Source organism: Chamaea fasciata, unplaced genomic scaffold, assembly GCF_029207755.1.
Source record: "Chamaea fasciata isolate MVZ Bird 193981 ecotype frontalis unplaced genomic scaffold, bChaFas1.0.hap1 SCAF_4, whole genome shotgun sequence".
Taxonomy (NCBI): domain Eukaryota; kingdom Metazoa; phylum Chordata; class Aves; order Passeriformes; family Sylviidae; genus Chamaea; species Chamaea fasciata.
Genome location: NW_027094089.1, coordinates 11,877,847 through 11,890,826, shown reverse-complemented (window position 1 = coordinate 11,890,826; position 12,980 = coordinate 11,877,847). Strand labels below are relative to the sequence as shown.

Genomic DNA, 12,980 nt, shown 5'->3' with positions numbered 1-12,980 from the left:
GCTCGGTCATACGTCGGTCTCGATGGCCTCCAAGGTTTTTCCAACCCAGCTGATTCTATAATTCTGTAACTGACCAACTTTGCTCTAAGCTTCGCGCCGGCGTTTTCCCCAAGCGCGTCCCGGAGGGCGCGCAGGTCGCTGAGGGGCCCGGCCCAGAGAAGCGGGCCCGCCCTTTCCGGCCCGCAGGAGCGGCGGACCAGCCCGGGCAGCCGGCGAGGTCAGCCTCCCCCGCGCCGCCGCCCCGCTTCCCCACGGCGCCGCCGCCCCGCTTCCCCACGGCGCCGCCGCCCCGCTTCCCCACGGCGCCGCCGCCCCGCTTCCCCACGGCGCCGCCGCCCCGCTTCCCCACGGCGCCGCCGCCCCGCCTCCCCACGGCGCCGCCGCCCCGCCTCCCCACGGCGCCGCCGCCCCGCTTCCCCACGGCGCCGCCGCCCCGCTTCCCCACGGCGCCGCCGCCCCGCCTCCCCACGGCGCCGCCGCCCCGCTTCCCCACGGCGCCGCCGCCCCGCCCAGAAGCGCCCGAGGCACCGCCCCCGCTCCCCGCGCGTGACGCGCCGGGCGCCGCTCCCTGGGTTACATGCGCGGCCCCCCGCGAGCGCGCGTGCGCGCGCCTCCACAACTGTCATCTGAAATCTGGGAACTCGGAGCCCGCGTTGCGGGCAGCGGCAGCCGCATCCGCCAGGGGACAGGGGAACCGGCGGTGGCGGCGGCAGGGAGCAGGCCCGCCCCGCCCCGCCCCGCTCCCCCTTGCCCTGCCCCCGTCCCGCGCTGCTCTGCCTCTCATCCCTTCCACCGGCCGCGCCTGCCCGCTGCAGCCTCTCTCGGACAGGTGCGGAAGGAGCGCTGCGGTGGCCGTGGAGGCGGCCCCGGGCGTGCGGGGAGGAGGTTTGCGGCTGCGAGCGGGTCGGGGGCGAGCGGGGCAGGCGGCGGGGCGGCCGAAGCGGGTCGGGCCAGGTCGGCGCGGGTGCTCGGCGGGTCCCGGCGTCACCGGGGCGGCCCAGGGCGGGGGCCGGAGCGGCCCAAGTGCCGCCGGGCGGCTCTCGCAGGCGTGAGCGGGGACGTGGCAGCCCCCGCGGTCGGCGGGGATGGGTGCGGGCGCTCCGCGCCGCGGACCAGAGGGTGGCGGCTGGGACAGAGCTGAGGAAGAGAAATTGGCCGGAGTGGGAAAAATGGGTCTCGCGTTCCTGCTCGCGGCCTGCAGTTCTGGGTCGTGGCTGCCGGTGGGAGCTCTCCGGGAGGTCGGGCGGGTTCTCCCCGTGTTCGAAGTGCGTGGATGGAGTGAAAAAGAACTTTACCTTTCTCCGTGTCTGTCGGGGGTTTGATGAAGTTGTCATGGGCTTTCCAGACATTCTCTTACTGGTGCAGCTTGTTCGTACCTGCATGTAGCTAAGACTTGAGAGTTATGTGCTGACCGAAGTACCGAGTTGGGCGCCTATTCCACATCTGTCTGTGGTTATAACACGCTTTCGAAGCTGGTTTTGGGATCAGGTCTCTATCTCATGGTAGTAGTCTTCTCTTAATGAGCTTTCTTTCCTCTGCATTTGATTTTAGCTGGGAAAGAAGAGCGGAAAGTGTGTGCAAAATATTTTGTCTCATAGATTAACTACTTTAGGAAAAGTACTCGTGTGTCCTTGTGTTTCTAAAAACAATTGTACTACCTCAGAGAATAAACGGCATTGATTTTTTACTTTTAAAGTGCAGATTTAGGATTCTTTGCTGAGAATTACCATCTCTAGGAGCTGAAGTTACCATTTAGTGGCTGCTAAACCAGCACCTTTTAAATGGAATCACTTTTTCTGTAAGAAAGAAACTTAGTGGCACCTAATGCAGTGGGATTTTTTATGTGTGTGATATATAATTTGACTTGGGCATTACCTTTATTTTTCCTTATAAATAGCTGATGGCATTGCTTCAGAGAAGTATTTTCCAAACACAAGAAAATGGAAAACACAAGCATGATTTCTGTTTCAGCAGTTGAAATGAGAGTAAACTGAACTACTGACCTTCATGGTAGTTTTTTTCTCAGCTTAGGTTTGGAGTGCTGTTGGTGCTAGCATGTTTCTTATCTAGGGAGTAACCCAGGAAACAGTATCACCCAGATATGTGGACATGGTTAAACAGCTGTTGGATCAGAGTTGGAATAATGTATATGAGAGAAAAGTCTTCGGTCAGTTTTTTTTGTGTGTTGTTGTTGTTTGTTTGTTTGTTTTTTTAAAGGAATCTGATTTGGTCTCTGATGTCTTTATCGTAAATGAGATAAAATAGGAAAAAAAATGAAATCCTGTAAGTTTTACTCTTTAATTATTGCTGAGTACTGCATGCAGTGTTTTGTATCTCTTGAGCTAATTTCTAAACAAATCAAATAAATAGTTCTGCACTAAATCTGAGTGCCTAATCAGTATTGCATTCAGATAATGAACTTATGTTGTCAACTGCTCATTATTAGAATATTCCTAAAGTCATATTAGCAAACATGGTAATTATTAAAAATACAATTTTATGCTTAACTACTACAAAATATTGGGTTGAGTAGATTATTGATTGAGGACTTTCTGGGTTTAAGCAACTCTTAGCTGGTCTGATTCTTAGTTCTGCAAGAAACTCACTTTGATATTGAATTTTTTTTCTTAGTTTTCTTTTGGTGAGATGTTTCATCAACATTATGCTGAACAGAATGTGAATAGGGTTGTAGTGCTGTTGAAGGTGGTATTTTTATCCTACTGCCTCCTGTGTAAATTTAAAAAGCCTCACCCTAACAACTATTGAAACATGAATTTAGTATACATGGAGCTTCAAAGGGAAGATGTATTACTGTAATTCTGTTCTGAAAAGTTAAGATTTTAGTACTTCTCTAGTAAAAAATCTCTATAGTCACTTGATAGTTTCATAATTCATATCTCAAAATCATCAAGTGATTGTGTGAGTTCTTTTTTTTTTTTTGTTTGAATCACGGAAGATAGGATATTTTGGAGATAAGCAATATTTTATACTTGGAGGATAGTAATTGTTGTGTAATCAGATCACATAGTGAAGGCGTTAATAAGAATTTGCTGGTCCAAAGTCCCAATATCTAGAGTTATATAGAGTTATGAATAAACTCTAATTGTAGTTTTGCCATATTGTTATAAATGGCAGGAGACACAGTTTCCTCTTTTAAATGCCTTTATTAATAAACGGGGTCTCGAGGGGTGGCCTACGCTGCTGCTGCTCCCTTTCATCCACGCCGCTGAGGAGGAGGTTATTAAAGGCCTAGAGAGGCCCAAAATCATGGGGAAAATAATCATCAAACTCTGCAAAATGCAATAATATCCTCTGTGTTTAAGGATTCCTTGGTATGTACATTGATGAAAAATGAGATGATATTCTGAAAATGTATGTTATAAGCTACCCCTACACTTACTTACATCTAGATATCTGCTGTGAGCAATTATGGAGATGCGGAGACTAGGTTCTTGGTAACTTTTGCCATTGCTGGAGGCTGTACATGCTGCTTTCAGTTAGGACTATGGATTTCATACCTGTGTTTTCATTAAAAAAAGTAGAAACTCTTGAGTCATGGTTTGCAGAAAAAAATGCGAAAAATACTTTTTCTGTGTTTTTTTTTAGTTCCTTGCCCTTTGTGCGAGATCACTTATTTCAAGATGTTTTTCATACTGTGAGCCTGGTGTGGGAGAAGAATGTCTGGGGAATGAATTCAGGTCATTTTTCAGTTCAAAATTTAGGGGCTCAAATTAAGCCAGTTTATAGTTTTGAAACATTGTTGCTGTAAGGTAGTACCAGACGCAGAAATGTAAACTGAAATGAAGATTGCAAATTATTCAGAGCTTTGTAATAAAATAGAGGTGGTTGCAGGATCTTCAAAATAGGTTTATCTGCCCAGATTCCTGGTTTCTTAAGTTTATATAATGTATTAAAATCTTCAATACTCCTAACATTTATAAACTTGAGTCTTTCTGATGATGGTATATATCTGAGGAATACATACCTAGCCATGAGATTTGGCCTCATATCACAAATACAAAGCATTGTGTTCCATATATTTATTTCCACTGTTAATACAATCAATTAGCCTAAGTAACAGATTTGGAATTCCGGATAGGTTCTCTTTTGAAGCAAGGTACATAAAGTAGGCAGACATAATTGCATGCACATTTACTATTATTAAAAGAACAATTCAAACATAAGTATGCAAACCCAAATTACACAGAGAATTTAACTGTTTACATGCTCAGTAACAGTTGAACATGCGAACTGTGTTTTTATGTTTTGAGTTACCTGAAAGTGCACTAATGCAGTATTTTGGGTTTTTGAATTTGCTTTGCTGAACAGTACAGGGAGTTGGATGGTACCTACTTAGAGAATATGCTACAACTTTTTAAAAACAATGATTTTACCCATGGAGTTTTTCTTACAAGTAAAATTGCTGCTGAAACTATTACAGATAAAGGCATGATTTTCTACTACTTGTTTCCTTTCCAGCTAGCACAGACCTGGTGGTACAAACATGGTTATTTTACAAAACAGCCTCAAAAAAAAAATAAAAAAAATAAAAAAAAAAAAAAAAATCTGGGGCTTCCTGTGCATGCCTTTCTCTGGACAAGTCTATATTCTCATTGTAATCTACTGAAAAAAACTTCCCAGGATGAATTATTTATCAAATGTTTGTTGTGCCACAGTGTTGGTGAAAATTTACAAGAAAAGGAAGAAATCTGTGTTTTAGTTAATTTATCTGTGAGAAGTGGTGACCGTCAGGAATTTGATTTTTTCCCATCTTCCTTCCTACTTTTTTTCTTTTGCTGGAGCTTGCTTTATGTAATTTGTTTAATTTGGATAGTGGAGTAGAGCTTGTGTACATTGCAATTTTATGTATTAGAACACACAGAATAAAACAATCTTATCTTTCAAAATATGAACACATTTATTTTATGATGCAGTGGCCTATAGTTATTTATTGCTTTTCCGTGTTAGCTAATAATTTTGTGTATAGTAGAGTAGCTGTATGAGTCTGTGCTTTTTCTTTTTTTTCCACTGTGCTTTCAGTAAAGGGGACTGCCCAAAGGGGGCAGTCAAGAGATACCTCCCAGAAAGCATTTTTGGAAGAGCTGTTTTGTCAAGTCTTGTGTAGTCTGGAGCCAGAAAGGTTGGATTCCCCACTCACGATGGGGGGATTTCTCAGTACTGGTTAGTTTATTTTAGAGTATAAGCAAAATGAAGTGTATAGCCTTCAGAGCATAGTATTAAGGCGGAGACAGAATACTGTAATACTGAAAGTTGGTTTAATGTAGTGAAAGCTACAGGTTTTTGTGCCTTTTAACTAAATGCAAATTAACACATGCTGTTTTTCTAGTGCGTTTCATTCTGGTTTAATATTTTCTAGTTGTGTGAGTTGGTGTCTTGCTTGTGATTTGATTAAGCACAATTGCTAGTTTAGATTTCTATACTTGGTATCAACTAAATGGAACTTGGAAGATGCTTTCCGGTTCTGGAAATAATATATTCTGTGTTCTTCTGAGGGCATTGAAGATTCTGCATGGAGGAACATTGTTTAACTGATAACACTTCAACCAATAAATTTTATTTAGTATTCTGACAGCTGTAACTGTATGGCAAGTTGGGGACATTATAAAGAAGCAGTTCAATGTTTTGGCAGTGGAGGCTGGAAATCATAGGTGCCTGGTACTGGTTTGTAAAGGCAAGCTTGAGTTAATTGTAGTGGGGTATATAGGTCCTTCCCTTTTCTTAGGATGTAGAAGAAACAATTATGTAGATTTTGCAATTACCAGAAAACATGTGGAATAAAATGTGTTATCAGGCATGTAAAATACAATTCTACTCTTTAGTATCAGGTTTGTTACGTCTCTACAAGCCAGGCACTTCAGATTTTGCAGGATTTGTTTAAAAAAGCACTTCTCCTGTCATCATAACTAGTGAAATGTATTTGCATTTTGGATTATATAAATAATTGTGACATTAATGAGATTTCATCTTGCTCTATGTGAGCTTTTCTAGTGTTGAGCTGTGGTGGTTTTAGTTCAGTTTTCTTAGGCTACATACTGACATAGATGTGGGTTATTGAACTTTGCTGACCTCATGTTTTCACTTCTGCAGTGTTAAGACTAATGTAGCATTAATATTCTCCTGGCTGATGATTTGAGGGTTTTAACAAGGCCCTTACAATGGTTATAAACTTTTCAAAAGAAGGATCAGGTTCTTTAACCTAGTTATTTGGTAGATAACTTAGCTCTTAGCTGGAAACTTTGGACAAACTACATGCTTGTATTTTATTAAAATTCTAATTTGTTTAATCAGAGACATTTAAGACATAGGCAGACTACTTGGTCACCAAGAAATTGAAGGTTTGTGGGCAGGCTGTGGAGTTTATTGGATCAGGTTCATAGCTTGGGCTTGTTTGGCTAAAACCTTTCCATGATTAGCTAAAAAGCTTCTTTCAGTGTTATGTAAAGTACTAATGCATGATAATTTCAGTGAGGTTTGTTCACATTTATTCTCACTATCCTTTGTTTTTCTAGGTAATTATGGGCATCTTTTTCATTGTGCAGTACTGTCTTGCAAGGGGGCAGGAAATATCTGATTACAATGCTGATGTGAGGGACTTCACTAAAAATTCCCTGTGTACATATTACATGTCTTTCTATTTCGTAAAGTACAGCCTGTGCATATTTGCCTTCTTTTTATAGCAGTATTTACTAATATTTTGCACATTTTCATTGTGTAGTAGTAAGTAAAGCTCTGAAAGTTTTATTTCTTAGGTTGTATAGCTTTGTATCACAAAATAGGTAGTTATCTATACACCTAAGTGCAGTAATGAAGTCAACAATAATATGGTCGCTGGGTGGATTTTGCATTAGGATGGTCTCCTAGTGGTTGTGATTATGTCTGCAAAAGAACCTCTGAAGGCCTCTGAGCTATTACACTGGGGGATGTATTACGCTCTCTTGTCTTAGTGATTTGGCTAGGGTAAAACTGAGTTTTTGCGTGTGAGAAAATAACCAAAAGTAGGCATTGTTTAGAGAAAGAATGTAGGACTCTGGAGTTCCACCAAGTCCTTGAAAGAGTTTCATATTGTGTTAGAAGTTAATAGAATTGAATTGGAAGGAATTCAATGTTTTCTGATTTGTAACATATCATTATTTTTTGTGTTAGATTTAGACCCTGTAACTCAGTACTTGTGCTTACTGTTTCAGATTGGTGTTTGTAATGAAGAAATGCAATAATGAAGTTGTAAAACAGATTTAAGAAGTCACAGCTGATAGGTCATAGTTGTAAAAAAGGTATTGAATTACTCAGAAATCATAAAACGAATAGAAACATCTAATGGACTTCTCGTATATCAAATTCTGCATAGCCTTTATGATCTTTCTGCCACTTAATCTAAAGGTGTTGTATAGTTGAATCTGCTTAAGGAGTTCTTGGAAACATGCTTATCAAGGAGCAGCTTTATGCAGTAAGTTAATGAGAATGTGTTTTTAACTGAGAAAGAAGGGTTACACAAGAGCATGGATTTAATAGTTTATTTCTGCTGAAAGTAACACATCTGGCTGGTCTGTGTGCTCATTGCTTAGGGGCCTGGACCCTAAGATAGATGGAAGCTGTTAGAAAAAAGATCTGTGAAAGACAGGATTTGTAATTTTTACACTGCAATTAAGCTGGGCAAAAAATTCAGCCTTTCCAGTGCTCTACATGTCTTCATAATTAGTTGAAGGTCATTAATTCTGCTTGTGATACAGATTGAGGTTCATCACAGTACGATATGTTACATGCTTGAGCCTGGTCTTAGTTACGGAGAAATAAGGGGATAATCTTGTTAGCATCTTCACAAACAGGATTTTGAGAGTCTGGTAGCCAGGCAAGAATGTTGATGTGTGATTGTGAAAGTTTGCATGAATTAATTATGGTTTATTAGTTCAATTAATAGTCTTTAACTGAATTTCTTCATTGTGTCAAAGTGCCAGTGTACGTGGATGATTTTAAAGCAGCTCATCTATTAAACTGGTGTATTTTGGTGAGATGTTTTGATTAAGTGGAATTTTTATCAAGCTGATTTATGCCATAATAACTTGGTTGTGCCTAAAACAGACATTGGCCAAAGTGATCCTTCAGCTTTTCTCATAGCTGAACCACTTGGATATGGCTTTTCCTTGGCTCCTTACCCTTTTGCATGAGGAATATAGGAAATCAGATTTATTTCAAACTTTTACTCCTTCACATTAGATGAAATTAATTTCAAAGAAGAGAGAGAGCCTCAGGCTTATAGAAAATGCATACAGGCGCTGTGGTTTCTTATGCTCTTCACCCATAGATAAAATGAGGATTAAAAGGTTAATAAGAGGTTCCTTGTTGACACTGACTTTCTATATGCATAATTTAATTTCATATGTTTACACAGCAACTGAAAGTTAATTGGTAAATCAGTTTATGGTTTTGGAAATGGGCATCATCTGTGATGTAGTGAAAGGTGATACAGGTGGCATTTGACACCGTGTGCTTGTATGAGTTGGCAGAATTAATACTATTTTATGTGTTTAGGACTGTGTTTGGAATTCAGTATAAGAATGCTGATAACACACTGATGGTTTGGTTTTTGCCAAACAGTGCTTAATCCTAATCAGGGACTTTTCAGTATTTTGCACTCTTCCAGTAAGGAGATACACAAAACCCTGGTGTAGGGAGCTGACCAGGAGAGATGATCCAAACTGGCTGAAGGGTTGTTCAATACCACAGGATACCATGCCCAGTATAGAACATGGTTGAGTTACCCAGAAGGGTGTCTGATCACAGACTGTATTGTGTATCACCTGGGCTTTTTCGAGTTTTATCTCTCTTTCTCTATGATAATAATAATAAAAATTAATTTTACTTTGTTTAAATTATTAAGCTGTTCTTGTCTCAACTCCTTCCAATCTTACTATGGATGGGAGAAATGAGTGATCAGGTGTGTGGTACTTACCGGTTGACACCCAGTGTTTGGCGTAAAGGGTTGGGGTAACCACAATCTGATCAGAGCATGCTGGCTGAAATTTGTTACAAGCAGATTTTTTTGTAAGGCTAGTGAAGAATTTTGTGAAGGGCAGATGGTACATGGTGATTTGTACTTGGAAATTGCAACACCTTCTGATCTGAAGATAATGTGTATCTGTCACTTGCCTAGAGATCAGTCCTTTCGTGAGTACTGTATCCTGGTATGAAATAGAAATGACTTCTTTTAGTCAGCCTCAATGTAGAAATGGGAGTCAGAGGAAATACGGATTTTATGTGTCTAGCTTACTTGCTTTTTTCTTTGTTAAAGTTTTCAGAGAATGAGCAGGAATATAGTCCTGTTGTTAAACTGCTGATTGTGAGAACTAAAAACTCCAAGTGCTCTTCCTCTGTGTTTGCAGTGTGAGTGGGAAGTGAGAAATTGGCTTTCTCCATTTACTGAATGGAAATAGTGATATTTTATCAAACATGTATCTTTGTTACTCTGGGTTATGCCTGTGTAACGTAACTCTCTAGACAGAGAATGTGCAGAGGGATCTGCACAGGAAGATGCTAGGTTAACTTGAGAAAATATGCTGTAAAAGCAGAGGTATGGACAGGACTGTGTGCATTTCATTTACAGTAGCGTTTGTGTTAGGCAAAGGCTGGGTATTCTCAAAGGAGTAAGGATAAAAAGTAAACATTTGTTTTGTGCCTTTTACATTAGTCTGCGTGGATAGTGGTAGATACTTTTTTCCTGTTTGAAACCATATATGTCGAATGTCAGAATTGGTTTTACAGATTATTCTCTACAGTGTATGATTTTTTTTTTTTTTTAACAGCTGGACTGAAATTGAACCAGAATGGCTGCTGTTATCTCAGATAGTCCTCCAAACCCAAGCTGCAAAATCATGACTTTTAGGCCTTCGATGGATGAATTCAGGGAATTCAACAAATACTTAGCACACATGGAATCCCAGGGTGCTCATAGGGCTGGAGTTGCAAAGGTAAACATGTATAACATAGAAGAAAAATGCTCCTAATAACCTGATCTCCTATTATTTTTGTTTTGCTGATTACAGACCTGACTTTTTATTATTTAATTTTTTTCCAAATGATTTTCAAGGAGTTGGTGATGATTTGTTACTGTTTTAAGAAAGAGCCTTTCAGTGTCTCTGATATTTCATGCAGTGAAGATGTTGTATGGCATTTTCCCTCTAACTGTAAATTGTTTAGAAGTTTGCAATAGCAAAATAAAATCTCTTTCTAAGTCGATTTAAACTATTTTTTGTCAGATCAGAACAAAGCAGGGGGTTAATAGTATAAATGAAAGTAGTCCTGATATACCAGGTGCTGAACTTGGTGTTTTAGGGTTGTGTAAAGCTTTTCTGGAGCAAATAATCCCACTTCATTATGGCAGATGTTCAGATGGTAAGGCAGTGTTTGAATGGAAATAGTTTTCTTTTTAATGGTGATCACGTTGTGTTCTTGTTAATGAGAGCTGCAGGCACACTAATTGTGGCTGTATTGCTCTTTGAACAATGGCACATCCAGGGCCTTACTGCAGGAGTTCCTCCCCTAGCAGAGGGTGATTGTCAGAGGTTCAGTCCGATGTAATTTAGCCATACATCATATCATTGTTTATGCTGTATCTGTTTTGCCACTTTTCGAACCAGCAGAAACCACTGCAGGTTTAGAAATACCAGCTTAGTTATTGGTGGTACCCTGTGGGAATAGCTATCACCATTACTGGGTTTTGATGCTAATGTTGCATGGTCAAGACATTTAGAATCTGGGTGAGGAGGAATAAAACTTGAAATTCTTTGTTTCTGCTCTGCCCACTCCTGGCTCCTGCTTCCTGTGAAACAAAGCAAAACCGAACTGCTCACTCTTTGAAAGTGTTATAGGGTTGGGTTTTTTTTCCTATTTCAGCTGAAAGAGTACATAGGTCATATTCTCAAACTTTTGTCTGCAAACCAAAGTAGAAATGTGATAAATAGGCAACAGTGGAAGGCCTGGGCTGAATTTTTCCTGTGCTCAGCTGTGTTCTGACACCTGTTTGTCTGTATGGGAATGATGTATTGGAGTCCTTTAATCTTGAACAGTAAACTTCATTGTAGTGCTATCTTCTTACTTGGTTGAACACCAATTAAAGCATCTCCTGGTGTTTTCAGTCTAGCAGGTACTTGCAACACATTACTAGGTTGTCTTCAGAATTTTATATTCTGTTTTTCACTATATTTTTATAATATCTCAAAAATTTATAAATAAAAATAAACCAACTAAGTATTTTTAAAAGAAATCTTATCAAGTGAATAATTCATACTGCAAAAGTTGAAGGGACATTTTTTGCGTTTCGGATATTGGATTTAAAATAACAGGAAAAAATTTCAGTTTTAATAGTAATAGAAAATTCGCTTACAGGGAACCTAATTTTTTTAAGTTCAGGATGTACAGACTCAAGTATGAATGCAGGAAGAATAACGACTACCAGAAGAACTATATGCATTTGTGGAAACAGTAACTTAAGCTCTAAACAGAGAACACAATCAGCGTGGGCATACGCAACACTTTGGGTTAAATGTGAACCTGTAAAGGGAGAAGATCTGTTATCTGTGTAGAAGAATATGTGTGTGTAAATGTGGATGAAATGACTATAAGGATTGCACATATTGAAGGAAGGAAGTAGTATGGGAAATAAAATGTTCAAAAAACTGTAACCACCACTGAAGTTCCTAATACTGTGAAACAAGCAATTAAGGTACTAGACAAACAATATCAAACCATTTCCAAAGCAGGTAATGTACTGTGGCCTCTCTTGAGCAAATTGGCAAAAAAATTGCCATTAGGCTTTTGAAAGCCTGAAATGAGCTTTAGGCATAGAAAATCTATTTTAGTCTTACTGTTACAAAGGATTCTATACTTAAAAAGGAAGACAAAGGCTGTAAACAATAGGACAGATAAAACAAGGGGTGCTGATAGATAGATTGTCTTTACCGGAGAATGAGGTATTTCAAAAACTCAGACTGTATTAATACAGAGCAAAAGAGGTAGATTAATTTGCAGTCACACTGGCAAGTAGAAAAGTAATTTCAGAACACTATGCTGAAAATAGATCCTGGCAAGTGCAAGAAAAACAATTTTCAGATGAGTTGGGGAGAAATAGTTACATAGAAGTAGTAGCCAGTGCCATTCCAAATCAGATCTATGGGAGATTGCCAGTATATGAAAGAGGATTTAACAGAAATGTATGTGCTGATAGCATCCTACAGTAACCTCAGTAGTACTGACATGCATGAGACTGACTGATATAACTAAGACATTCCTATCTAAAACTGTATGTTTGTCACACTAAATTATATTAGACTCTATTAATATGCTTAGGATCTTTGATAAATAAATACATACACGAGAAAGCCTTGCCTTAGGTTTTTCCTTTTTCATATTTGAGCATTCACTGATGTGATTAATGAATTTGATCTAGGTTGCTTCCATTGAATAAATGTAACTTGCTTGACTTTGAAGAGGCTATTTTTACTAAAGGAAGTATGAAGAGGCTTTAGTGGGACAGGTCAGTGGTAAAAACACAGAGACCTAGTCATTATTTCCAGCTGTTATACTGGCTACCTCCATGTTGCTTTGAACATGATATATTAACATCTTCAGTCCTTGTCCTTGTCTTCATTAGAGAATGCAAATTCTTTAGGGCAGGAGGTTTATTTTTATCTTCTTTTAAAACATTTTTTTGCTTATTGGTCCCCACAGAATTCACATCTCAAACCAACAGTCTAATTACAACAGTAATAAACATACTCCAGTTAGCTGGAAGGCATATTTTGAACACAAATATTTTTATTGCTTAAAGCACACTGACCTTGAGCTAAATAAGATAATGCAAATTTTGCTTTTCAGTATTCATGTATTTGAGCCAAACCTCCAATTTCATGCTTAATAATCATGAAAATGGAAATCTCCATGCACATATTTGGTTTCTGTGTATATAT

The 12,980-nt window shown here is 39.8% G+C and overlaps 1 protein-coding gene across 4 annotated transcripts in view; it reads left to right on the top strand.

Annotated features, from left to right (window-relative positions):
- The first annotated feature begins 748 nt into the window (after nt 1-748).
- Nucleotides 749-12,980, top strand: part of KDM4C (lysine demethylase 4C) — a 261,852-nt gene continuing 249,620 nt past the window's right edge. For all 4 annotated transcript variants that reach the window (XR_010720481.1, XM_066180842.1, XM_066180843.1 and 1 more), the window contains exons 1-2: nt 749-829; nt 9,819-9,983. Coding sequence is in view for 3 of the 4 variants with exons in the window: in XM_066180842.1 (XP_066036939.1) it covers nt 9,840-9,983 (144 nt within the window). In the remaining variant the exon portion in view is untranslated. The remainder of the gene's footprint in view (nt 830-9,818; nt 9,984-12,980) is intronic.